This window comes from Anomalospiza imberbis, chromosome 1 (assembly GCF_031753505.1).
Source record: "Anomalospiza imberbis isolate Cuckoo-Finch-1a 21T00152 chromosome 1, ASM3175350v1, whole genome shotgun sequence".
Taxonomy (NCBI): domain Eukaryota; kingdom Metazoa; phylum Chordata; class Aves; order Passeriformes; family Viduidae; genus Anomalospiza; species Anomalospiza imberbis.
In genome coordinates, this window is record NC_089681.1 from 53475956 (window position 1) to 53500588 (window position 24633).

At 39.0% G+C, this 24633-nt stretch overlaps 1 protein-coding gene and 1 long non-coding RNA gene across 5 annotated transcripts in view; one reads left to right on the top strand and one right to left on the bottom strand.

The window, feature by feature from the left end:
- Window positions 1-24633, top strand: part of LDLRAD4 (low density lipoprotein receptor class A domain containing 4) — a 277773-nt gene that overhangs the window by 129453 nt on the left and 123687 nt on the right. For 3 of the 4 annotated variants that reach the window (XM_068192975.1, XM_068192995.1, XM_068192966.1), the window contains one exon: window positions 4955-5095. In XM_068192975.1, the coding sequence (XP_068049076.1) occupies window positions 4955-5095 (141 nt within the window). Of the gene's footprint in view, window positions 1-2323; window positions 2343-4954; window positions 5096-24633 lie in introns of those variants that run through there. The other variant, XM_068192985.1, reaches the window with a different exon arrangement.
- Window positions 19148-24633, bottom strand: part of LOC137475611 (uncharacterized) — a 154997-nt gene continuing 149511 nt past the window's right edge. The window contains exon 3 of the long non-coding RNA XR_010999978.1: window positions 19148-19159. This is a non-coding gene — a long non-coding RNA (uncharacterized lncRNA). The remainder of the gene's footprint in view (window positions 19160-24633) is intronic.

Genomic DNA, 24633 nt, shown 5'->3' on the forward strand with positions numbered 1-24633 from the left:
TTTTCCCAAATAAACATGCTCCTTGTGTGCATGTCTCCTATTTATGATTTACTTCCCATTACAAAGCTACAATCTACAATATTAAAAATAATACACAGACAGATGTTTGTGAGAGGCTGAACAGGGTTTTATTGTACTGACTCTGGTATTTGTGGTTTATATTTCTTTAATCTCCAGTGAAGTGTGGTTCCTCCCGCCCTCCCCAATTTACTGCTTCTGCCTCTTATTATCCTTATAAGAGGTGATGGTGCCCTTTAAACACATTTTCTTTCAGACTCTTATATGCTGCAATATGAGCAGGAGTATGAAGAAGTATGATGACGTGCTTAAAATGGTGTCTTTACATAAGAAATTAGAAATTAAGCCTTTACTCTGGAGATCTAGGTCCACCCACCTGGAGGCAAAGAGACCCTCTTCCATTTACATGACTTCAGCAGGGTGTTTGATCACCCTCTGCTGGCTGAGCTACCCAGGCAGCTGCCAGTCTGCTGGATTTTGGGAGAGTGCCTTTCTGCTCTGGTGGAGTCCCAGACTTCACTTAGGATTTCACTTTGTGCGTTTGAGCCGTGTTACTACAGTTTAGTCACAACAGTTTGAAATCACTGGCTGTATACAGAGTTTTTTATTTTTTATTCAAATGGATGGAAGAGAATTCTGCCCCTGGGTCAGCTAATCATCTCAGACCCGTGAAATAAGTAGCTGTGACATGCATCATAACAGTGGCCTAAACCACCATATTTTTTCAATATGACACTTTGTTGCTTTTTTTCCTTGGCCCGTGGTTGGGCTTACATTAGAAAAACAAACAGCACTTAGCTATAATTAAAAATGCCCTACAGTAAGTGGGATGACAAAACAATGGGAATGCTGTTCATATGGATGAAGTCAAGTGTAAATGAAGTCTAAAAGAATTAAGTTGAATACAAGGATAAAATTATCTTGTTGGCTAGGCACAGAAAGTATAAAATAAGCCTACCCAATATATCAGATCTTGCATTTCACAGTAAAAAATTTCATCAGGGTAGGTTTTTTGTATCATGGGGCAAATCCATCTTTTGCTGTAGCAACAGAAACATAACCTTCAATTAACTATTTGAAACTATTTGAAATGCAGTCATATATTGGTAATTGTAGAGAGTTTTATGCATACAAGCATCTACCTTGAACATGTGTACAATATACTTATTTATACTACTTGCATTCTGTTTCTAAAAATAGGAAATGTTCATAATATTATTCTTAGAATTCCTTTTTTTTCCAAGATAGTCAAGTTCTACCTGGAAGTACGTTTATTAAAATTTTATGTTGAAGAATCACTGTATCATATAGAGTTTTTTTAAGTATGCTCCAAACATAATTATGAACATAGTAAGGCATAATTTTAAGAAGGGTTGATAATTTTCAACCTCCAGTAGCTGTCATCTTTCTTCAGGTTTAGCTCTAGACAGAGCCTTGCTGACCAACTGACTGATGTTTCACTAATTGCTACTTGAAAATGAAAAGGAAACTGTCTAGCTTTGAAACATTATTCATGAAAGAAGGATCATGCTGGCATGTTTTCAGAACAGGATCTTTCCCCCCTGTCTTGTCTAGACAGGCCAAGTACAAGACTTTGTACTGAAAAGGGCTCTCTGGTGTGTCATTAGGCACAGTGGTTTAGTCTGGACTGGTCTGGATTCCCGGGTTGGAGTGTTTTGAGGTCACTCCTTGTATTTTGGTACAGACCTCTGCCGGTTTATTTCAGTTTGAAAATACTCTATATTTGCTTTCTACTACGTCCCTCAACCTGACTTTGATTCATCTTGTTTTACAAGGAAGGATTCTTCTCTGGTTTTAGTAAAAGCACAGTTTAAATGCATCCACTAAGCAAACTGATTTAAGGTACTGAATTTTTTGTTCATAAGTTGCAAATACCAGATCCTAGGTATGTTCTATGGTCAGAAGTATCTGTATTTTCATTGAATAATCTGTTTAATTAATTTATATATTCCTGCAATACATTTTTTTCTTTGAATATTTCTTTCAGACTTCAACAGCATGTGATTATGCAGACTAAGTTTTGCAATTTTTTGTCCTCCATTAGATGTTACTTTTGCAGATGCATGAGTGAGAAAATGAGGAAGCCCCTCTTTTTCTCACTCATGCATATGCAAAAGTGAGAAAAGGCACTGCTCAGCGCTAACCAAAACGTTGTGACATCAACGCTGTCCTACAACACTGTCCAACACTGACTATTTGGATCACAAATCCAAATAGCCACCACAAGGTCTGTTGTGAAGAAAGTTAATTCCATCCCAGCCAGGGCCAGTAGAAGATGACTGCTTCCTTGGCAAATAGATTTGGTGGGAGATCAGAAGGCAACGTGATTTTTCACAACACATCCCATTTTCAAATCAACACAGAATTTCCGTGGTATTGTGAGCAATCTTCCAGTCCATGTGGGCACATCAAAAAGGGGACAAGAAGCTTCATGACTCGTTTTTTTAATGCACCTTCACAATGGCTATTTTCACATGTGTGAGAGAATCAGGAAGTAGCCTTAATATTTTACAAGAAAAGTTGATTGAGTTTGCTTTTTGATTCTAAATTTCAGTGTGGTCTGTTATCTATGACAACCCCCTCCAGTTCACCTTAAATCACAAATGCTTTCTTCTGGTTAGTCCTCTTATGATAATGTTAGTTAAGCCCCAGAACTTTTAAGACTTTAATATAGCTATGAAGAAATGTAATGCTTCATCTAGTCTTTTGTGTGAAAACTGTATAATCTGGTGGCAAACAGACACCTTGAGTTCTTAGCTTTAACTCCTTTTGACTTGACATCTTGCTTGAACATTTTATATCAGCCACGGGGGAAGCATGGAAAGCATTACATTAGGACTCAACACAAAGGCACGGGAAAGCAGTAAAAGCTAGCCAAAGTAGCAGGCCACATATTCTAACTGCAATATGGTGATTGATTCTAATAGAAGCATTATGTTCCTTACCACTGTAACTTGACCCTGTGTGATATTCTTCACTTAAGATACCTGGGAAGTTTGAATCCTTTCAAGGCAACTTTTCTAACCTTCCAAGACAGATTTGTTCATTTCTTGTTCCAGTTTTTTCATGAAATTGCAGAAATGAGTCCTAAAGCATTGTAATTATCAGATTGCTAATATTGAGCCTGGTTTTTTAATTCTCCTTTCCAGAAGTAATTGTTAATGACCTTTTCAGTTCCATGGGTTTCAAAGGCTTATTTCATTTCGTTATGATTTTTAAGCACTTCAATGCCTCTTCAGTTCTTTGTTGTTGCAGAGAAGAACAGAGTAACAAACAGAAGAAAATAATTTGTTTGTACAATATTTTATTCTACAATTTTAATAGGTCAGGGACTGCAGGGTTGGAATGAAAATAATCTTAAATTTGAGGACATCATTTTAGGCAAATACTTATTTTATAAGTACACTTTCACCAAGCAAAATAGATCGTTTTTTTCCCCTGCAGGAAATGCTTGTTTTCCTTGCCTTTCATACCTTCTATTTATATTCCTAAGTAACATTTTATATGTTACACATATTTATGCATACAATTTTTTATTGCAGCAGGTTCTTGCTGGTATGTGTACCAAAATATCATTAATAGTCTTGAAAAGTGTTCAGAGTGAAGTCTGAAAATTGGTTTTATCTATAAAGCAAATGAAAAATGAAAATGCATTTACTCCCTTTCTCGATTTCTTTTTCCTCTCCTTTGCTATTACCACGCTTGCATTACGCAACAGACACGTGTGAATAAATGTCACACCTCTGTAACTGATTTAGGGACTTCTTAGCATTGGAGGTCCTTTTGTCTCAGTTCAGACTGAGTTAAGAATAAAGCAAAGTCTTTTGCTGATACTGTTGAAGATGAACAAATTCTCCCTCTTTGCTGGGAAGGACCAGAAATCATCTCTCTGAAGCAGCCAACCCATACTGTAGTGCTAGGGAAGCCCCGGGTTCAGGGAATGGCACTTTTTAATAAACTACTTGTGAGAGTTTCTGATTCTGTCTGCTTTGCCTCGCTTGTGAATCACAATCACCAGAATTTGTCAACATACTAGTAGTGTAATCTTTAAATTTTAGTTTGTCTAGATATAGTGTGTTCTCTGTTCTGTATGTGTATTTTACTTTGGAACAATCCTAGTGAGAAAGCTTTTCATAATTGTGTGTATATTTTTGTGAACACTTCAATTACATCTCCAGTACTTGCTATAAAGTATATTTGGTCTCATAGGAATTGTTCTCATGACAGAATCATATTTAGGGGAAACTGTTCTCCTTTTTTTGGTAAAAGCAAAGTGTAAAAGCTACAGCATGCCTGCATTTAGCATTCAGACATCTTATAGGCATTTTAGAAGTTTACTAACTTTGAAAGAACGCTTGCATATGGGATTTTAATGTGCAGACACCCAAGTGCTTGACTGTAATTAGGTGGGAGACTGGAAAATTGGCTTTGGGAAGGTAGTTACGGAATAATTGTCTGTGTCTGAACAGGATTGTTCCTGGTTACAAACTATACTGTTGCCTTACAGCTGATGAAAGATTTTTTTTAAATGTGGGACAATTATTATTTTTTAATACTGCTGTCTTGCCCCAGATATGCAAGGTGTCACACAAACGTATATGAGAACACGGTCTTTGTCCAAAGTAAACTATAACCAACATGAACTGCAAAAAATATTGCTTATTATTAAAAAAGGTGAATTTTCCCAAGTGGCAAATCTGGTTTACTAGTGGTTTGATTCTGGTGATCAGGAATGTGTCACATATGTATTTATACATGCAATACTGTAAGGACAAAATTGTGTTGGTGTTGAAATGCCAAAGACTCACCCACCATTATAGCATCTACTTGAAAAAGATTGTCATTTTAGCACTGAAGAAGGGTAGGCATCAATTTTCTCACAAATTTTTGTTTTGGTTTCTTCTTTGCCTTTCAGAGTGCAAATTCACCTGCGCCAGTGGTAAATGCTTGTATCTTGGTTCACTGATTTGTAACCAACAGAATGACTGTGGGGATAACAGTGATGAAGAGAACTGCCTGCTTGTAACAGAGCATCCACCTCCAGGCATCTTTAGCTGTGAGTATTGGCTCCTTGTGTGCATCCATGTATGTCAAATATATATGGTTACCTCAGAAATCAGTCTTTTTGGAAACTTGATCTGCAGTATGATATCAAGGGAGTATGAGAGAGAGAAAGTAAATAATATTTTTCTCTGAACTAGCAGGGATTTGTGACATATTTTCCCCAGGATTCTAAACATGTAAAGTTTTAGTTATTCCAAGTGAGTTTGTGCTACGGAGATCACAGTTATAATCATATGGATCATATGTGGCATCTGAGAAAGCATAATTAAATATTTGTTTTCCAAGATTCTACAAAATATTCTATGCTCTGTGTAAGTCTTTATATACTATTGAGACTATCAAGAAAATTATAATTTTCTGTTCATAATTCCTATTAGTTTTATTGGTGCTGAGATCAGCATCATTTGGTACGTTACTGACCTTTGCAGGTATATATTTAAAATATCCTTAGCTGCTATTCCTCAGTGCATAAATAGAGTGCCAGTTTATCACAGGAATTGCTTTCTTATTGCTTTGCCCTCAGTCATGTACAATGAAATCAAACTTTGCTTTTGCTTTTGTTTCTTTTGCAATAATTTATTTTTAAAGTACAATTCAGCTTTCTGGATGGTTGATAAATTTTCCATTAAGGTTTCTTATACACAGGTGCAATAGAAGTATGTTATGTTACTTCTGCTTTCCGAATGGTTTTGCTCTGACCATACTGACATCCCTCAGTATTCTATTTCACTTCTGGTTGTGACTATATCTTAGGAATATTTGTTTTGTTATGTTGTTATCAGTAATAGCAATTATGAGCAGCATGTATCTGTAATTTTTATAATTAATGCATGGGAACAGGACAGAAGATGCATATAAGCAGGACAGAAGATACATAATCTGCTTATATAATGCATATAAGCAGGACAGAAGATGGAGTAAGGTGTTGGATATATATCTGTCCTCCTGTACCCTCTAACCTCCAAGTGGACACGTTCCTAAATGCTATACTCTAAATCATTTAAATCTTGTACTATGTGTTACTTTGGTACCTCCACAGTGATTTCAGTGGCTTTGAAATAATAATGACCTATGTATTCTTTTAGGCTCTTTCATTTTATTTTTGTTTTAATTTATTTGGTTTTGAGTGGAACTCTCTCCCAAGTCCCAGGACAAGACGTAGGCTTTGGTGATGTGTCCAAATCAAAATGTCATGTTTGCCCATAATGTTGGCTTTTGAGTTGTAAAAAAGTTACATTTTATTATTTATTCATGCAGAACTTGTAAGCACATCTGTAATGTTCAAATAGAGGAATTTTTTTGACTGGCATACTGTACAGCTCTTCTTTTAAACCAAGCTAGCACAATTGTTTGTCCAAAAGTGGCCACAAAACCCACAGTGGTAGGAGATGGAGGGAAGGGCTTTGGTGATGAGCAGCAGCTGTGGCATTGCAGATGGTGGCTCTGCACGGCTGCAGTGTGATGGTGGCACCCTGTGAGTTCCTAGGTGGAGCCTCTTAGGTGGAACTCCCAAACTCTTCATCCTGAGGTCTGACAATGAGGGCACCAGTGGTTTTGCAGTACCCCTCTGTGCTGGTGGCAGTCTTGCAGTAATCAAGTATCATAGTGGCACCTTCTCCTCAAAAACGCTTTGGACTCTATAAATGGTTACTTGCTTGACCCAGCATCTGCGAACTTTCTGGTCTTCTCGTAAGTCACATCTGTCCCCTCCAGTCTTGCTGTAGCTCATGAAGACAGGCCTGCCTGGTCAGCTGGCTTGTCGTTCCCCTAGCCCCCAGCTACATGAAGTTTGTGCCGACCAAACCAAACAAAATGTGTCTCTGAAAAACCTTCAGCAAAAGGTTCCCCCCTACTTTCCTGAGAAATGCAGTTGGTGCGTGTCATGATCCTGTCTCTGGAACGTCATGCAAGTTGGTAGCAGTTTTCTTAATTTTCAGTGGACTTGGAGAAAGATAGTAATCTTCCTCCTCCAATCAGGCTTTTACAGCTGTGAGGGCTGTTACCACACATCCATGGGTGTTAAAAAAACTCCCAACAAACAAAACAACCATATGAAGTTTGTTCATATGAATTATGTTTCCTTAAATCTGTTAGAGTTGTTCATTTTCTCTTGACTGCTTCTAAAATATGGTCTCCAATAGGCCTACTACTTGAGATCTCCCAAGTGCTGAGGGAAGAGGGGTAATTACATAAACAGTCTTATTATTAAGTCTTTCAAGAACTGTATTTGCTGGTTTTGCAACAATATTGGAAATGCAGAATTTGTAGAGGAAATACTGGATGCATTGCTAAGAGCATTTGGAAATGTTTAACTTTTTGCTCACCTTGTGGCAGATAAAGCAGTTCATGATTTGTTGCATTTGGGGATAATGGCAGGGACTGTACTGTTTCATTGCAATAGGGACTGTGTGAAAAGTACTCTTAAATAATGGGATTTCAGTTTTAAGTAAAAAAAAAACCAAACAAATCCCAGTGAAAAAGGATCCTAATGGTGAAACAAAGAGGAAAAGAAGATCAAAGCCAAACAGAAAAATAATACAAGCATAAACTGTATTTAAATTATATTTATCATGTTCTGGCTATTAAACAGACTACTACATGGTAGAAATCAGTGCCAGTTGGTAATAGGAAACAAGATTATTATGGACACATCAATTGTGTTGGTTTATTCCAGCTTTGAAAAAATGTTTTTCGAATACTTGCTGAAGTGAGGTCCCCAGGCCTTAGAGGGATGACATGTTGAATTAAGAAATGTGTGCATGCTTTTGCTCAATGATTTTAATGGGGATCCCTACCAGAGTACACCAGAGTATATGCTCTTGAAATGTCCCAGCTGAGCAGGCTGCCTTTCAACACAGAAGTACACACATTCATTGCTCTCTCATTAGTAACAAGACAGTAATACAGCTCAATAAGAAGAAAATTAGTATTAAAAAAAAAATCACTTGAGGAATGTTAAACCAGGTATTTCTTTTTGGTCATTGTTACATATAAGCTCTGTTCTTGCATCTTCTTGCTTGTGTGCAGTTCTTAAATGGGAAAGAAACTGTTGAAAGGAGCCACTTATTAGTTTGTGCTGGTTAACATCCAAGCAGGGTATCCTATTTCTCCCTGGATCTGCCCTTGTCTTTACCTACAGCACATCATCACTACAAGCAGTATGCCTTCCCCTCTGCTGTTTGTTCAAAGAATCCCTTTGTCGTGCTGTATTCAAACCTTCTATTTTCCTGTGATGGAAAAAATCTCATTTCAGAGTTATACACAGACTGCCCCCAAACAATGTCTAAATAAATTAATTTTCATATGAAAATTCTGCTTTAGTTTATTTAAGCAGTATGTGCTGTGTTAGTGGTACCCCATATTTCCCAGCTGCTGAAGCATTTCTCATTTGTGTTCTTGCTAGCAGCCAAATCCAGAATGTCTTGTTGGAGCTTCTTGTTCAGTTTAGTGAAGTTGCACGGGCAGTGGCTTAGAAAGATTTTTGTTTTTTTGGTGGGTGACCTGCTCCGTGGATCTTGTGATTATAGAAGATGCTGACTTACTGTTAGAGGAGTTCACGTCTCTCAGATCTGGTGTTCCTCTCTCCTTGCCATACTTATAAGGCTCTAGTGTGCTGCTAATTCAGTCTTTTAAATCATAGATTGGTTGGGGTTGGAAGAGACCCTAAAGATCACCTAGTTCCAACCCTCCTGCCATGGGCAGGGACTCATTCTAGTAGAACAGGTTGCTTTAAAGCCCCATCCAACCTGGCCTTGAACACTCCAAAGGATGGGGCGCCCACAGTTTCTCTGGACAGCCTTTTCCAGTGTTTTACCACTCTCACAATACAGGATTTCTTCCTGCTACCTAATCTAACACCTATTCTCGTTCAGGCCATTTCTCCTTGTCCTATCACTACATGCCCTTGTAAAAATGTTGCTACTGAACTCAATGTCTCATGTGTGCAAAGGAAAACTAGAAGTGTATCTCTGAAGCCCTTCGGTTGTCTTAATTTTCCTTTGCAGACTTATAGGTAGAGCTGCCTTATGCTGCTGTGTGGGTGATTCACTTTGTATAGCACAGAGAAACTGGAGGACAGCTGGGAAAATCCAAGGTGTGTTAGAATCTGATTTTAGATGACACAAGCTGCAGTCCAGCAAGTTGATCAAAATACATGCTAAGGCATTTAAGCTGAACACGTTAAGGTAACAGCTTGCTTGGTTTACAGCGGGATGCAGGTTTGGTGATGCATGTTGAAGCACACCTCCCCTCCTCCGTGAGGACACCCAGTGCTACTGCACGTCTCCTGCAGCTCGCCGTGTGCATAGCCCATGTCAGCTTTCAGCACGGCTACTTGTTTTTGTTTCCATCAGCTGTAAAGACTTATTGATTGAGATAATGGAGATGACTGTTCTTTTAAGACTACTTGGAGGTCAAGGGTGTATTTAACAGCACAAAGCACAAATAGGAAAAATGAGGCAAAGAGTAGGATTTTAAACATTGCAGACTTGGCCTTGGCAGCAGCTTGCCACTCCATGTGACCTGGAGTATTTGGACTCCAAAGAACTGAAACAATGTGCCTGCATCTAGAAGGACACAGTTCATTTGTTTGAGCATTTCCCTTTGTTTCAGAACAAATGATCAGACTGCCTTGTCCTGCTAAAAGTAAATTAGATTTTGAAATGGGAAGTGTCATCTGTTGTCTGCAGACTGCAGTGTCCAAGTCATGTGTTATTGAGAAGGGCTGTGGTGGTGGAGATTTTAGGGTTTTTAATTGTTTGGTGGAAAACAGTACAGGTAATTGTCTTTGCTGTGATCTGTACGTGTTCATGGGCATATCAAACACAAATATTGACATGCTTGAGAATTTACAGAAGAACAAAATAAGTGAGAAAAAATCCTTCTTGTCATGTGCAAATTATGTCTACATCAAATTTCAAGTTGTCAGCATTGATGGAGGTGATGTGTCATGGCTGTTTTGGCGTAGAAGAGTTTGCTGTAGGAGTTCATTTTCCTCTGCAAGGTAAAAAAACCCAAACAAATCAAATATATAGCTCTCCCTTTCACCACCCCCACCTACTGCTGTCAGCTCTGAGCTTTGTAGGGATCTGCAGGGGGTTGGAGAATGATTCTGTTTTAAAAACAAAAAGCTCAATCAAAGGAAAATATTTTGTTTAAAGAGACCTTTGGCATCCCCCTCTGACTCTGACACCGAATTTGTGCAGATAAAAACAACTGCTTAGATTTACATTTTGATTGTGCTTCTGCTTTCATGTGTGCCGGGCTGTCCCACTTCAGGTGAAATTTATCCATTTCTTTAAATATTTAGCAGTCTAGCGTTGATGTTAATGAAAGTCTGGCACTGCTATTTTGAGCATTACAACAATGATAGTAATTTTCAGTGTCAGATTACTGCTTCTCGGAGGAAAAGGGAGACGGGAGGAGGGAAGAGCAGAAAAAAAAAAAATTGTTTCGGCTCTAATAGAGTTTGTCATCAGCCTGGCTGTGCCAGACAGATGGATCATGAATACTGTCTAGACGCTCTCTGCCTGAGTGGAGCTGTGGTCTCTAAGGACAAGCAGTGAGACGCCGGCTTAAGTGACTGGGGAAAGTCAGGACGTGCTCCCCTCTCAGCAGATAGCGAGCCGGGCTGATCCTGCCCGCCGGTGCTGGGAGCCGCTCAATACCCAGCTCAGCTGAAACTTGGCTGTTATGGGGCTTTGGGGGGAAAGGAGAGGGATGTTGTTACGGCACTATTGATTTCAGCTGCATCTGCCCAGGGACTACGGGGTGATGTAGCTGGGAGTATAGATCTCGGGAGGGGGTGGATTGGGAGAGTCATCATCTGGCCATAAAGCACACGCTTTAAAAGGCTGCGTGGTCACCTGTATTTATCAAATGCTTTAGTCGCAGTATATGCTGGAAAATGCTTACTTACTTGCTTACGTGTTCTGTATTTGGCCACTTGTTCAGAAGGATTCATCTGTTCCCCTACCCGGGGCTCCCAGTGTCCCGGCTGTTGAGGTTTCACGAGGCTGCCTTTGGAAAGGAGAAGCTGTGGTAACCAGGTGAGACCCATAGCCTAGGGCACATCTTGTGCTATTTAGTGGTCTCTCATGCTGTTACTTGTCCCTTCTCTGTCACCAACCACAATTAATGAGAAGGAAATTTCTAATGTAGGTGGAGCGATAAATATTTTTTGACCAGCGGAGTTTTAACAAAAACCCGATTTGATACATATGCTAACTTATCTAAAAAGCAGGAGGTTCTCCGGGGTGCAGATTGCAGAATAAATAATAAATCATAGCACTTTGGATTTTAGTTCTGTGTGTATGTCACTAAATACTAGATAGATATTTTTATTTAGAAAATCCAATTGGTTTTCAGCCTATAGTGCAGTCCTGTTTCTTGAAGTGGTTTAATCAGGTTCTATGCTTTGTTCTGAAATAATTTCCTCCTTGCATATTTTTAAAGCACATCATGGAACATTAGCAATTAATCTTGAAAATTTGAAAAAGAACAAAACACGAAAGTGACTTTTGTTTATTATTTTCTTAAAACTTTGTATGTATTTTAAAAATACTGTATTTCCTGGCTTTTAATAAATGGAATAGAATCCTGGTCCCATGAATGCTGTAACAAAACTGCAGTGGAATTCAGTAATGTTAGAGTTTACCTATTCTTCCTCTAAGGCCTTGCACTATGAGTGGCTTGGACAAGCCAGACACACACACATATATGTGGCCAATAACAACCATGAAATGTGCTGGTACAAAATTAGGTATTTGCATCTGCTTACAAACAAGGCTGAACTGGGCTCCTGGTAAGGAATGTCCATTTCACAAAGTTTACAGCTGAACATTAATCACATATTTACGGTTAAAGAGAGAAAGAAAAACTTACAATACTGTGCAGATGAAAATGTGGGAATCTCAGTAACTCTGAAATGCTATTCTGTTCATTCTCAAAGTATGTAAATCAGTTGTATCATATTTAATCAAGATCTAGAAAAAAATGTTCTTTAAAGTTGTTTGTGTATACTCTTCATGCACATTTCATTCACCCTTCCTTAAATTTCTGTCAACTTCTAGGAAACTTCATCCATTACTAAACGTTACTTCTCAGAACAATCATGTTCAGTGTGATTTTTCCTGTCCCCTTTTTTGGCTATTGATTTCTTACAAATGCAAATTGTAAGCTCTCAAAGTGTGCTGTGTAATAAAAACTTCATTCAAAGATTGATTTTTATGTATCTTAGAAAGTGATTAAGCTTCAGGTTGGAAATCTCAGAGCAGTACTGCCAGGCACGACTAGACTGTATCTTACAGATGCACTTGGCTCTTCAAGACACCAGAGCTCCTCCTGGACCTGTGTGAGGCTGGAAAATGACCTCCCACACACTCTGAGAGCACTCTTTTTACACACTGGTTTTCCACCAGAAGTGCCTAAACATTCCATCAATGCGGGCGTAAAACTCAAGTATGAAAGCCACAGTGCAGTCTCATACCACAGGCCTGACCCTGGAAAGAGAATAAACTGTGAGACAATTATTTCCAGACATTATTTCACATACACCTAGTAGGTGCTTGAACATGACATCAGAAATCATTTAGGTTGTAACTGAGCAACTTTTGCTACTTTTATTTTCAGTCCACATTAGTAAGAATTATCCATTGCTGCCCTTCCCTGCTACATTTTCATTTGCAGGGGTCACACACTGTACTGTGCACTAGACAGCTAGGTTTGCCTAGCTAAACCCCTGTAAGTTTTAGATACAGTTCTGAAATCTTGCTGTGTGAATTTTACAGCCGCAGCTTTCCTCATCATTGATTCAAGTCACGTTGGTTATTGCTGGTAAATACTCCTTAGGAGGAGCACTGCATTTGTACTGTTTGCACTTGGCTACTACAAGCCTGGAGGAGCCATTGGGAACTATTCCTTCTATACAGCATTGGCAGCTGTTCAGCTGTTTAGGCAGAATGAAGATAACTTATATTTTCTTACAGCTTAAAGTGTTTTGTGAAGGTTTAATAAAAAATAATGTTTTAAAAAATCCTCACAAGAAAGGGACATGAAGTCAGACTAGATCACCTTCCATCTCTAAGAATGTTGCAGACTGTGATGTTTGAGTGCTTTTCATTCTGCAGATGTGTATCTGACCATTTATCTCCAGAAACTCTTCATCTTCCTGATGAAATGAACCACCTTAATTTTTCTTAAGCAGGCTCATCTACTTCTGCTGTAAAATAACAACTTTAGTATTAAGGTGAATTGGGAGTTTGCTTGTAAGTTCTGGTATGAATACATGCACACTGAAATATTTCTGTCTGAAGTTTCTATGTAAATTAACATACAGCTCATTAACATGAGCTCATGCTCAAAGAAATCCATGCTTTTCAGTGATTTCTACAGTGGTCTGTGAGTGAAATTATGTTTTTCCATCTCATGTAGTGCTTAACCAAAGCATGTTGCTCTGGTCATTAGTGTGTAGCTATTTTTTTAGATTGGAAAGCCTGAGAAACCCTTATGCTCTCCACAGTTTTGCAAGTGCTTGAAAGTGGCACAAGCCACTGCTGCCTCTTCTGGTTGCTCTCTCACTTGCTCCTGTGCAAGTGTTTGTGCAGGCACACAGGAGTTGGGTTGGAGACTGGTCTGGTTCTGATGAGCTCTGAGAAGCTTCCACTTTGTTTTGGCTGGTGTCATGTCCTTGATTCTGTTCTCAGCTTAGCTGTGGAGATTCTTGTGCCTGCACAAAAGCAGAGGGAGGTACAAGTGGCTCTGTTCAGTGGTGGCTTATCCTTGACTGGTTTAAGGTTTCTGTGCCTTAGTCCCTGCTCCTCTGAAGTCTATGCTAACAGACCTTTTCCTGAATACATAAGAGTTTGGGAATTAAGAGATAATAGTTGCATCCTCCTTTTCTGTAATTCTGAAAATCTCATTGTTTGTCACTTTTTGTAATAGAAAAATGACCAGAAGAATGAAGCATCAGACTGGGTCTCTTGGGACCATCCATGGGCTTGGGCTCTTTTGGACTGAGCCCAAGCTAGTACAATGTGATATACCATTTTGATAACCAAGTCCAGCTTGGCATAAGTCATGGGGCTTTATTGGAATGATGCTAGCTAGTTAAATTATTACATAGGAACAGCTCTCCTGGCTCGCTCAAAGGCCCAGCTAGCTCACCATCAAATCTAGCACTACAGTTGCAGTTGCTAAGTGAAAGAGTAAAAGCAAATTAGATAAACAGTTCTGCTTTTCCCAGTAAACCTGATTCCTTGGAGAAATGCTGCACTGCTTTGCATGAAGAGCATGGGGTTTATGTCCTCTGGAGAGAATTTAGCATTTAGAAAGGGCAGGAATTGGAGTAAAGAGAAAACGCCTCATTTCTGAAGTGTGAGAATAAGCGAAGATCCACCAACCCTTCCCTAACCAGTAGATGTGTGGGCACCGTTGGCTTCTTCTGTATGCAGCACATACTTTTCATGTTAAGACATTCTGAATGTAGGACACAAGCTAGAAGGTGCTGAATTCATGTCAGCTGGAAAGACTATTTGCCTGGGTCTTTTCACTTATTTTGTGAGGAACATGGACTTTTAGTTTCTCTAAGTTTACTAGTTTTTTCTGAGTGATGTTCTGGGGTTTTTAGTCAGGATTTGTGGACTATGTGACAGCTTTGTACTTAATGGTGAACCAAGTTCATCTTGCAGGCTTAAATTTGTCTTGGCTGTTTAAGAAAACAAATGCACTCACAAAGCCTACTGCACGTAGAAAACACAGTTGTCACCTGTGACTGTGTAGCGCACAGGCATTAGATACCATGGGTGTACGCGTGTATCTTAGAGCAGACTTGGGCTTATTTTTGTTTTCTATACATGCATGTTGTGTGCAAACCTAAGGAGTGAATACAGACTGGTTAGGGTTGAGAAAAATACCAGCAACATAGAAATATCTATAGTCAGCTTCTACAAAAACACAAATTGGTATTTCTATCTTGGTTTAAAAACAACTGTTCTTTTAATTATGGGTTAAGGTTTAAAATAATGACTAAAAGAGAATTTCACATTTTACTTAGACCATAAATGAGACAGTGGAACCAGTTCTTTATACTGAGTTACCGTTAGGAGCTAACAGAAAACAGATCAGGAGAGTGAGTTGTTAAATCAATTGTATTTTGTGTGTGTTAGATGACTTTTCTAACTTAACATTGCAGTCTAAGGTGCTAGAAATGTATCGAACACAGCATTGTCCAACCATACATGATAAGATCACAGGTCTACTTATCCTTCCAGCAGTATTGCTACACTGATAGCTTCTTCCTTCTCAGTTTCTTCGTTCTTCTTTCCTTCTGTTCAGTATCACTGTGTGATAGTTTCATGAAAGCAAGACACATGAGGGATCTGGGGCAGGGTAGAGATAATAGGGATACATTATGTGAATACTGAGTCTGACACCTAGTAGCACCTTGATAGAAATAGAAAGCTGTGATCACAGTATTAAAATATGCTAACAAGCTGAAGGAGCTAATGGGCTTAATTTTTACAGTGCAGATGTTAATCCAGCACTTGTGCTGAATGCAATAACAAATGTGTGGGGGCTGATGGTGATGCTACTGTGTTCTTGGCAGTACAGTCCTCCAAAACAATCTTCCTTTCTTTGATACTTTACTAAGAGTAAGAATGTTCTTTTTTGTGGTCTAAGATAACAAATGTATAAACAAATTGGTATGACTAAGGCTGGTTGGGCTAGGGCCATCTTTATTCAAATAGGGGGTTTTGTAAGAATTGGTGTACCCCTGTGTTTGGTGATGGAGATTGCTGTTCCAGTTCTTGGATAGTTCATGCTCCACATCTCCTACTAAATTTCAGATAGTTTTATTATTGTTGGTTTCAAAACCAAGCTCATCTGGCCAGAATAAACCATTTGCTTTGAGAAACTGTAGGGCCATGGTCTGATATAAAGCTCAACTCACAGTCTTTCCCAGAGAAGAGTCAATAGTCTCCTGGAGACCAGTCACAGTGGCTTGTATTCCACCCCAGTGCCTCAACCTCACCACCCACCTCGTGGCATTTCAAATGGTCACGCTCTTCCTTTGTGTTCAGTGCTTTGCAGCTAATGAGAATGATACTGTTATCCTGTGGAACCTTTCAGCTCTTTCAATAGGAAATGATCTTGACTTGCTTCCAGCAGATTCAGATATTCCTGAAGAAATTACCTTTTGTACCAGTCAAAGATTTGTTAGACGTTGATGGGGATCATTATGTTGCAAGCCTCTCTTTTTTTTTTTTTTCCTCTCTCCCTAACAAAAGTACTGGCTTGTTTAATTACCAGCAGGAAAGGTGCACTGGCTTTTGTATGTAACAAGGTGCATCTCTCACTGTGAATACCTGTCACTTTTGATAGGCTATTACTATGTAGGTGACCAGTCAACTGGCCCTGAGTATTCAGGGCTGGTGGTGCTCCTACAGCAAATAAATTTGTTGCAGTATAGAACACAGGTTTCAAACCATGTCCCCTTTTGACCATCATCTAAGATAATGTGCAAGGAAAATAAATTTCACTGATGTTAGAAAACTAAAGGAAGGACTGAAATGATATGAGGAATGGAAGACTTGTCGGTTAGTGAATAGGGCTTGCCACCAGTTCCAAGTTTGCTTGACATCTCTGCCACCAACTTCCTGTGCAATACTGATGAAATAATTATTTGTTTTCTTTCTGAATTTCCTTATTTAAGATAAGGGGGATAATGATGTACATCTACTTTGCAGAAGTAATGAAAGAAGATTAAATTTTTACGTGGTTTGAAAACAGGAAAAGGGACGTTAAGCTGTAATAGTCTCAGAAAATGGGTATTATGTACTGGAAAAAAATGCAGTTATAAGCTGACAGAGAGAATGAAAAAAAATTGGAAGTATGTGCTTTGTGTTGTACATTAACATTGACACATACTGTCCATTATTAATACATGTATATTTAATTTTCCACTTGTATGGCAACAAGGAAATGGATTTGCTAGATAGTTTCTAAGTAGGTACATAAAAAGTGGGTACATAATTTGTATTAAAATGTGAGTAGAAACAAAAGAAGAGGAGAGAGTTTCATCAGTCAACTGTAATTCCACAACTGAAGCAGAATATCCTAAAACGTGGTGAATTGTAATGCAATGTAATGATGTTTGGTGGTGTGTTAGTGAAGTTTGAAAAAGAACTTTGGAAGGATTTAATCAAATGAGGTCAGCAGTCAACAGAATGATGAATGAAATTCAATCTTGATTAATGCAAGTAATTCATACTGAAGGGCAAAGTATTATACATTTTATTAGGTCCTAATTAATTGTGTAATTTAAGGAAAAGGACCACTAAAAAGCATCACTATGAAAGGCTGAATGAAGATCTCTTTAGAGAATAGAGTTGTGGTCAGATAAAGTATTTTGAGTCAATAAAAATAGGATGTGAAATTTAACCTTTATTTAGAATGCTGTGTTGCTGCAGCACAGAAACATACTGTGGATGTAGAAAACATAGGAGAAAAAACAGAAGGAAACTGTGAACAGACCTGGATATGTATAGAGCACACATATTTTGGAATCATTTGCTTTTGAGTCTAGGTAAAGGGTGGGGAAATAAAAAGGAACAGAGAACTATGGGTGTAGAACGGAGGTGGCTCAGGCATTGGTGTGTGTGGTAAGATTAGAAGATCATTCAGTACAATTCAAAGCTGATACAAAATAAATATTTTTGCTGTCTTTATGCTGTATACCTCATTACCCTGCAATGCTTTTGAAGCCAGGATTTAGCAATACTTAAAGAAAGGAAGCCTCTCAACACTGAGTCCACTTGTGTATAACTATCCACGGGGTAGTTGCTAAGAAATATATACGGCTGAAGTTTCAGGCATTCAGTTAATTTCTAGCTACAAGATCATGTTGAGAGCTTGGGAGAATGTTTTCTTATTTTTTTGAGAACTGAACATCTTTATCCAGGAAGACTGCGTGTGGGTTCCTAAATTTGGGGTGAAACTGAAGTTCATAATAACTGGTTTGTAATGCTCCTTATGGCAGCTATGATCAAAATCCTTATGTGCAGTTTCCCTGACTTAAGTAATTACTGATATTGTGTGTAACAACCCTCTGTCATATCTTATAACACAGAAATCTTGACTGTCTTGTGTATCTGTCTTTCATCGAAGGTGGTTATCTAGGGAGGCTGGCACACTGAGTGGCTCAACAAGCAGAAAACTGTGGTATCTCTGCCAGCCTGTGCTGGATTTCTACTGCACACCATGCTGTAGCCATAGGAGGGGTGTTGAGCACATCTCCAGCACAGGAGAGCACGCTGACAGGAAGAGTTTACTAGGAATTGCAAAGGAAGCAGGTTTAAGCAGGCAAGGATTAGAATTAAATGTGTCGCAATATGGATTGGTAGTTGATTCTTTGAAGTTTCCTACAGCCCTTCTGTCCATTCAACTCATGCAGTTAATAAACCAGACCCTCAGAAATGCCTACTCCTTAAACATGACGTACTGAACTCCCTATGTAAATGCCCAACATTAGTGGACAGCACTTGTAGGTCTTCTCTTCTTGTAGGAGGTGATAACAATTTCTTTGCCTATTGCAACACGAGCTCTCCATTAATTAGGACTTTCGGAGGGAAATGTGTGTAGGCTATGAACATGCAGAGTGATGCAGAGAGGTGGGAAACAGATGTGTGGTCATATATGCACCAGCCAGCTATTACTCAGATACCATCCGCCTGCTAATTAGTGCCTGGAATGTTGAATAACGTTGGTGTTTGTGTGATTGCTTGACTGCAGTCCTGCATCTGGTTTTCACACTTGTCTCAATCGCCGCACAGTACCATAACTAACATGCTTCAATTAAAATTGTTTTGAAAGTGATGTATCTAGAACTTCCTTGTTACAACAGATTAATTTCTTGGTGTAGATTGCTGTAAGTATAGGGCCATCAGCTTTCTGTGCCCTTGAAGGGCCAGCATTTGAGTTAACACTGGAGGGGAAATCTGACTCATCCATTTTGCTTCTTGTCATGCTAATGAACCCAGTGTGCCATCTCAACTTTAAACTGCCCCCTTGGTGATTCTCACTGTACCCCTTTCAGTGATGAGACAGCAAAGAGGAGCCAATTTCTGAGCTGCCATAGCTGGGGAAATTATGGGATAATATTACCTGTGTGACAAGCAGCTCCTTAGGAAAACTACTGCAATTTATCTTAAGTTTGTGTTTTGCTGTATTGTCTCTTAAGAATTTTGATGCAAAGTATCAGTATTTCCAGTTGCTATATGTCCTAAAAAAACCCATGCATGCATGCACACACATGAGCATATATTCTTAGAGCAGACTTTTTTCTTTTGTGAAGTCCAGATCTGAGATATGTTTCAGTCCTGCACATCATTATAGGAACAGGCAGTATCAGACAGCACAATTAGTGTTGCCACACTGGGGTTATAAATTATCTACTGCTCTATACTCTGCTGTATTCCAGGTAAAAGGCACATCTGTAGATCAGAAAGAATGACTCTGAATGTGATGGCAGAACATAAATACAGAGATGATTTTTCTCTTGATCCAGTTTCTGCATTTGTAAAATGTTTCTCACGCTTTCCTGGAACAACTTCCTTCTTTATCCATATGAAAAAGCCCATGAATTAGAAGAGTGTTTCTAATCTTCCAGGTAACTGGGGAAATAATCCCTCTTTCCCTCCTCCCCTTCTTCCCTTGCTTATCTTCCCTCCTCACAGAATGCTAAAACATTATTTTTCTCCTACAATTGAAAGGTGTATTTTGCAGAATACAGATGAGATATTTGTTGGCTAGCAAAGAATAAAGCAAAACAAGAGACATGCCTTTCAAGTACAAATGGGGCTTTAGAGATCTCTATTGGGGGGCCTAATTTCTACGTGAGAACAACTGTTTCTCCACATTGCGTGGAACACTTCAGTTACATACTTGGCCAGACTTTCTAGTATGGATTCTAAAAAGACATCATCTGCCATGATAATAATTGTGTACAAAAATGTTTATGCACAGTAAAAATGGATTTCAGAGACCTTAGAATTGCACCCACAGATACAAAATTTTGCAGTGCTTTTCAATATACTGGGCTGGATTAAATGATAGCAATAACAGTAAATAGGATTCCTCTCTCCATTCTGCAGGGCTAACTAAACTTAGTGCTTTGAAGCTTATCAGCTTTTCTTTGTTTGTAATTGTATTTCTAATTTTTGGCCTCTCTAGTGAAAAAGGTGAAGCATTATTTAAATATGAAAATCTTGCTTGCAGAGTGCATTTTCATTACACTGGTGGTCTCTGACTGAAAAAGAGTAATCACAGACTTTATAGCATATTTTTAACTAGGTGGATAACTGGTTATTATAGGGAATGTGTGTTTTTTTTCCCAGCTAAATAGAAAAATTACATTAGTAAACTACAGACTGCGTAGGCTTTTTATAGAAATTGTTTTCTTTAATTATGTCATATATAAGCCCCAGTCAAAAGGTATATTTGTCCCTGATTTCAGCGGCAGTTAAGTCATTTAAGTAGGAGCTAGACACACAAATGTGTTCTATATGTGACCATAGCAGCTATTTAAGCTGAGGATTTAAGCAGACAGAATGTAATTATCCCCATTGCAAGACTAATACACAAGGGAAAAATGCCATAGGATTTTGTAATAGCAGCAAGTGGTCAAGACATTACATTTATGCATTGCTAGTTTTACCAGCTGTGTCTCATTCCATTATTCAGACAGACAGACACATACACACATACACACACCTCTCTTCTAATTAATTATAGTTGTCTATCAGTGGGGGAGGAAAAAAAAAAAAAAACAACTCCAGAGGTGATTTTCCAGAGAAAATCTGATTCTAGACTGGGGCCACTGCTAGAAATCTGCGGATGTGAAATAGGTTTTTGAGGTTTAAAAGTCTTTGATCATCACATGAATCTGAAAAAGAAATGCAGTTATTGGGATTTTCTGAGTGATCTACTTATCTCAAAATCAAAACAAAATATCAGAAAAAGACTTTGGTTTTTCTCCCTTGTGTTGTGCATGAAGCTGCGTCTATCCATGAACCACAGTGACAAAACATTACTCTGTGGGAAACACAGTGAAGGCAGGGCACTCTTTGTTAGAAACCAGGGTTTAAAATGCTACTTCCAAATGGACAGGTATAGGTGATGATACCACATCACATGAATTCTAAACTGTTAATCTTTAAAAAAACCCCGGGTATTTCACATGGCATAATATTTCCTTGCCAACAGTGCCTCGCTCTTTGCTGAAGTACAGTGTTTGTGAAGGAGAGCTGGCTGAGCACAAACACTGGGAAATAGAAATGAAAACAGCTACAAATACACGAGTGTTTGAAGATGGTAGAATAGTGTTTTGGGGGTTTTTCACATCTTTGGTAGAGGACTGGGGTAGAAGATGGTCTTTTAAATGTTCTTGAATGCAAGTAAGAGCAAGCATCTAATCCTTTCACTTGCAGGGGTATTTGTTTTCTACATGACTGAATCACTTGCTCTCCTGAAGGCATCAGCCCTGGTCTCTAAATCCTCCTGCTGGCCTTTGAATCTTGTAAATATTTTATATTTTCAACTGGAATTAAAGCCCCATCTTGACTTTGTGGTCTCCATTTGATTCCTTCACAGGCTAGTTGCTGGCCTTTGGCAGTGTGATGAAGTTAGGCATGGATAAAACATGTTTCATGGACAAGAAGCCCTTAGATGCAGTGCAGTTTTGCCCAGTATTTCCGCTCCTCATAGGAGTAATTGTATTCTGACAGAGCTTTTTATTTGTTATGTTACACTTCTGTAGTGTACATTACTTTGAAAGAGTTGAGACTTCTACAAATGCTACATTGACTTGTTTAAACAGTGACAATCCTCAGAAAAAACACCTGGGCTTTCTAGGTGTGTCCATGAAGGATGGAGAAACTGGGACAGCATTAGTCTGAGAGTGAAAACATTGGGTGAGATTTGGTAGAGATGGATAACTTGTCATAGGCAGAGTGAGGCTGCCTGACGAGTCAGTAGGTGGGAAGAAAGCAGGAGGTGTGGCAGGTTGTGGGAAGAAAAAGTTGCTTGAGTTCCCAAAGACATCGCCCTGCCTTGCCTGGCTATTGCCATCCGAAACTCGCTGCGTGCGCATGTGAGCCAGGTGCCCTTCCTGCTGCTTGTCCTGAAGTCAGTTTATTGTAACTCCCTGGGTTTTTGGGTCCTGCTGTTTCTGCAGGAACCCTAGCAGGCAGCTCTGGGGCTCACGGTCCTGGGTTTGCAGTCAGCCACTCTGCATGAGCATCTTGGTAGTGAGGATGCTGCTCCAGGTGGAGCACCGCAAATCCTTGTTTATTCAGATTCGGGGCATTTGGAACACCTAATGGTACTGTCGGTGTTTCATGAAGAAAACACCAAGCAATAATCCATCGTTTTAAACACCCTGTAAAAGCAATTGGGAAATTAAGTGCTGCAGGATTAGGGTCCTAATTGCTCATATATAGTGTGTCAGCTCAGGCTGGTGAAAATAGACCTTGTTCTTTCTTACGTGGCATCATTCCTTTCACTCCTAAATTAGGCAGTGATTAAAAAGATCTATAACTGAAGTTGTCTAGGGCCCTTAGATGGCGCTGGGTGGGAAGAACTTCGCATTGAAAGAACCTTTGTTGATTTAGCTGAGCTGGATATCTAATGTTTCATCCTGACTGCTAATTTCATGAGTACTAAATGTAGTAAATATGTTTAACTATAAAAAACAAAAGGAAAAAAAGTTTCAAGTGTTCAGTGTTTCAAGTGTTTCAAGTGTTTCAAGTATGGATGACCAATGGATGACTGGCAGATTAAATACCAGGGACCTGGCAGTGTGTGCATGGCCCTGGATCAGCTGCAGCTCCTTTGACCAAACTGATGGGCCTAAGGACTAGGAAAAAGACAAGTTAGAGATTGCCACCATTGCTGGTGAGGAGGGTTAAACAGCATGAATATGGAGGAAGCTGTGTTTTAATAGTATTTGTGTTTGTAGTGTAAATTCATTCATGGCTTCAGTTACTTCAGCAAATATGGTACAAGGGCTTACTACTTTTTCATTTTAATTTCAAAAGAAGTTGGGAACTAGACACACAGAACACATCCAGGGAGGCCTATTTAATATGGACATACAGAGTAGTAGAATTGGGACCTGGTGGCATAAAGGGGGCTCTCTTAAAGCATTGCTTGGTGTAGTTAATTAGTGTCACAGCAAATCTGTATATTGGGTAAGCTTCAGCAAATTCTGGGTTGGAAGAGAAGGATGTGAGGACTTGCTGAGTATAGGACAGTGATTCTCTTAGTGAACAGATACACTGCCAACTTGAACTGGTGCTGAAAACAAACATGTAGAAAACATGGACGATTGTACATAGTATGCTGGTACTGGTTGTGAGGACTTGAATTCATGCTTGTAGGTAAAAGTACTAAACTTAAGTAAAATGCTTCCTTTCACTGAATCCTACCTACTTTTATCAGCTACCCATTGCTGAGGAAAGAAGTGAAAGAAGTTCATGAAATATGGCTTCGTCTCCCTTTGATGCAATTGATGCCAAGGATGGAACTAACCAGTGATCTCCACTCTTTCTTCTTGCATCCTGCCATCCTTTGATGTTTTGCCTCCTAAAATCCTTTTTGCCAAATCAATCCAACTCCTTCTGGTCAAAGTGTGGGTGTTACAGTGTCCACTGACAGCTTTGAGCTTCCTTGCTTTTATTCAGGCACTTGGAAAGGGACAATGAGGCAGCAAGGAAGATAAAAGGAGTCATTTAGACTTCAGCTTCAGATGAAAGAATCAAGTTTGGTGACATATTCCAGTCTAACAGTATGGCTTCTGTTCTTTGGGGCAAAATATATAAGAATAAAGTGAACAAAGAAGTATTCATACTGTATCTGCTGAATTGTAGCCCTGTTCCTGTGTTGTACACCAGGTTTTTGAACCATGTGGATTTTAATGAAGAAAATGAACTCTAAGTTTGGGTCCTTTCTACATTCTCCTTTCTCTCTTCCCTTTCCACTCTCCTGTTCTTTAAAATCATCCCACATGACTGCTGTAGGAGGAGTTTTCAGGAATCAGTTCAAGGTCAAAGTCTGGATTTCATAGACCCACGTCAGGTCACAGGGTTGTTTTGCATGAATTTGCCACTGTGTAATGAGCAGTTCCAGCTTTAAAATATTTATATCTTATTTATCAATATATTTATGTTATTTAAACTTATTTATATTATCTCCTTAGTAAAAGGTAGTCTCCACAGTGTACTGGAAGGGAGTGCAGAGTGTTCAGTGTTTACTGAAAGGCTCTATAGAATTAGAATCTGCAGAAAAAGTACCCAGTTCATCACAAAGAGCTATTTTCTGGAAGCTTCTTTTTTTTTTTTTTTTTTTTTTTTTTTTTAAGAAGATAGTTTGGGTCTGTATTAACTTCAGCTGACGTCTATATTTTTTTTTTCACAAAACATAATATAAACTTTGTACATTCCCAGTGATAAGTCAGATGTTCCAGTAAGCTCAAGG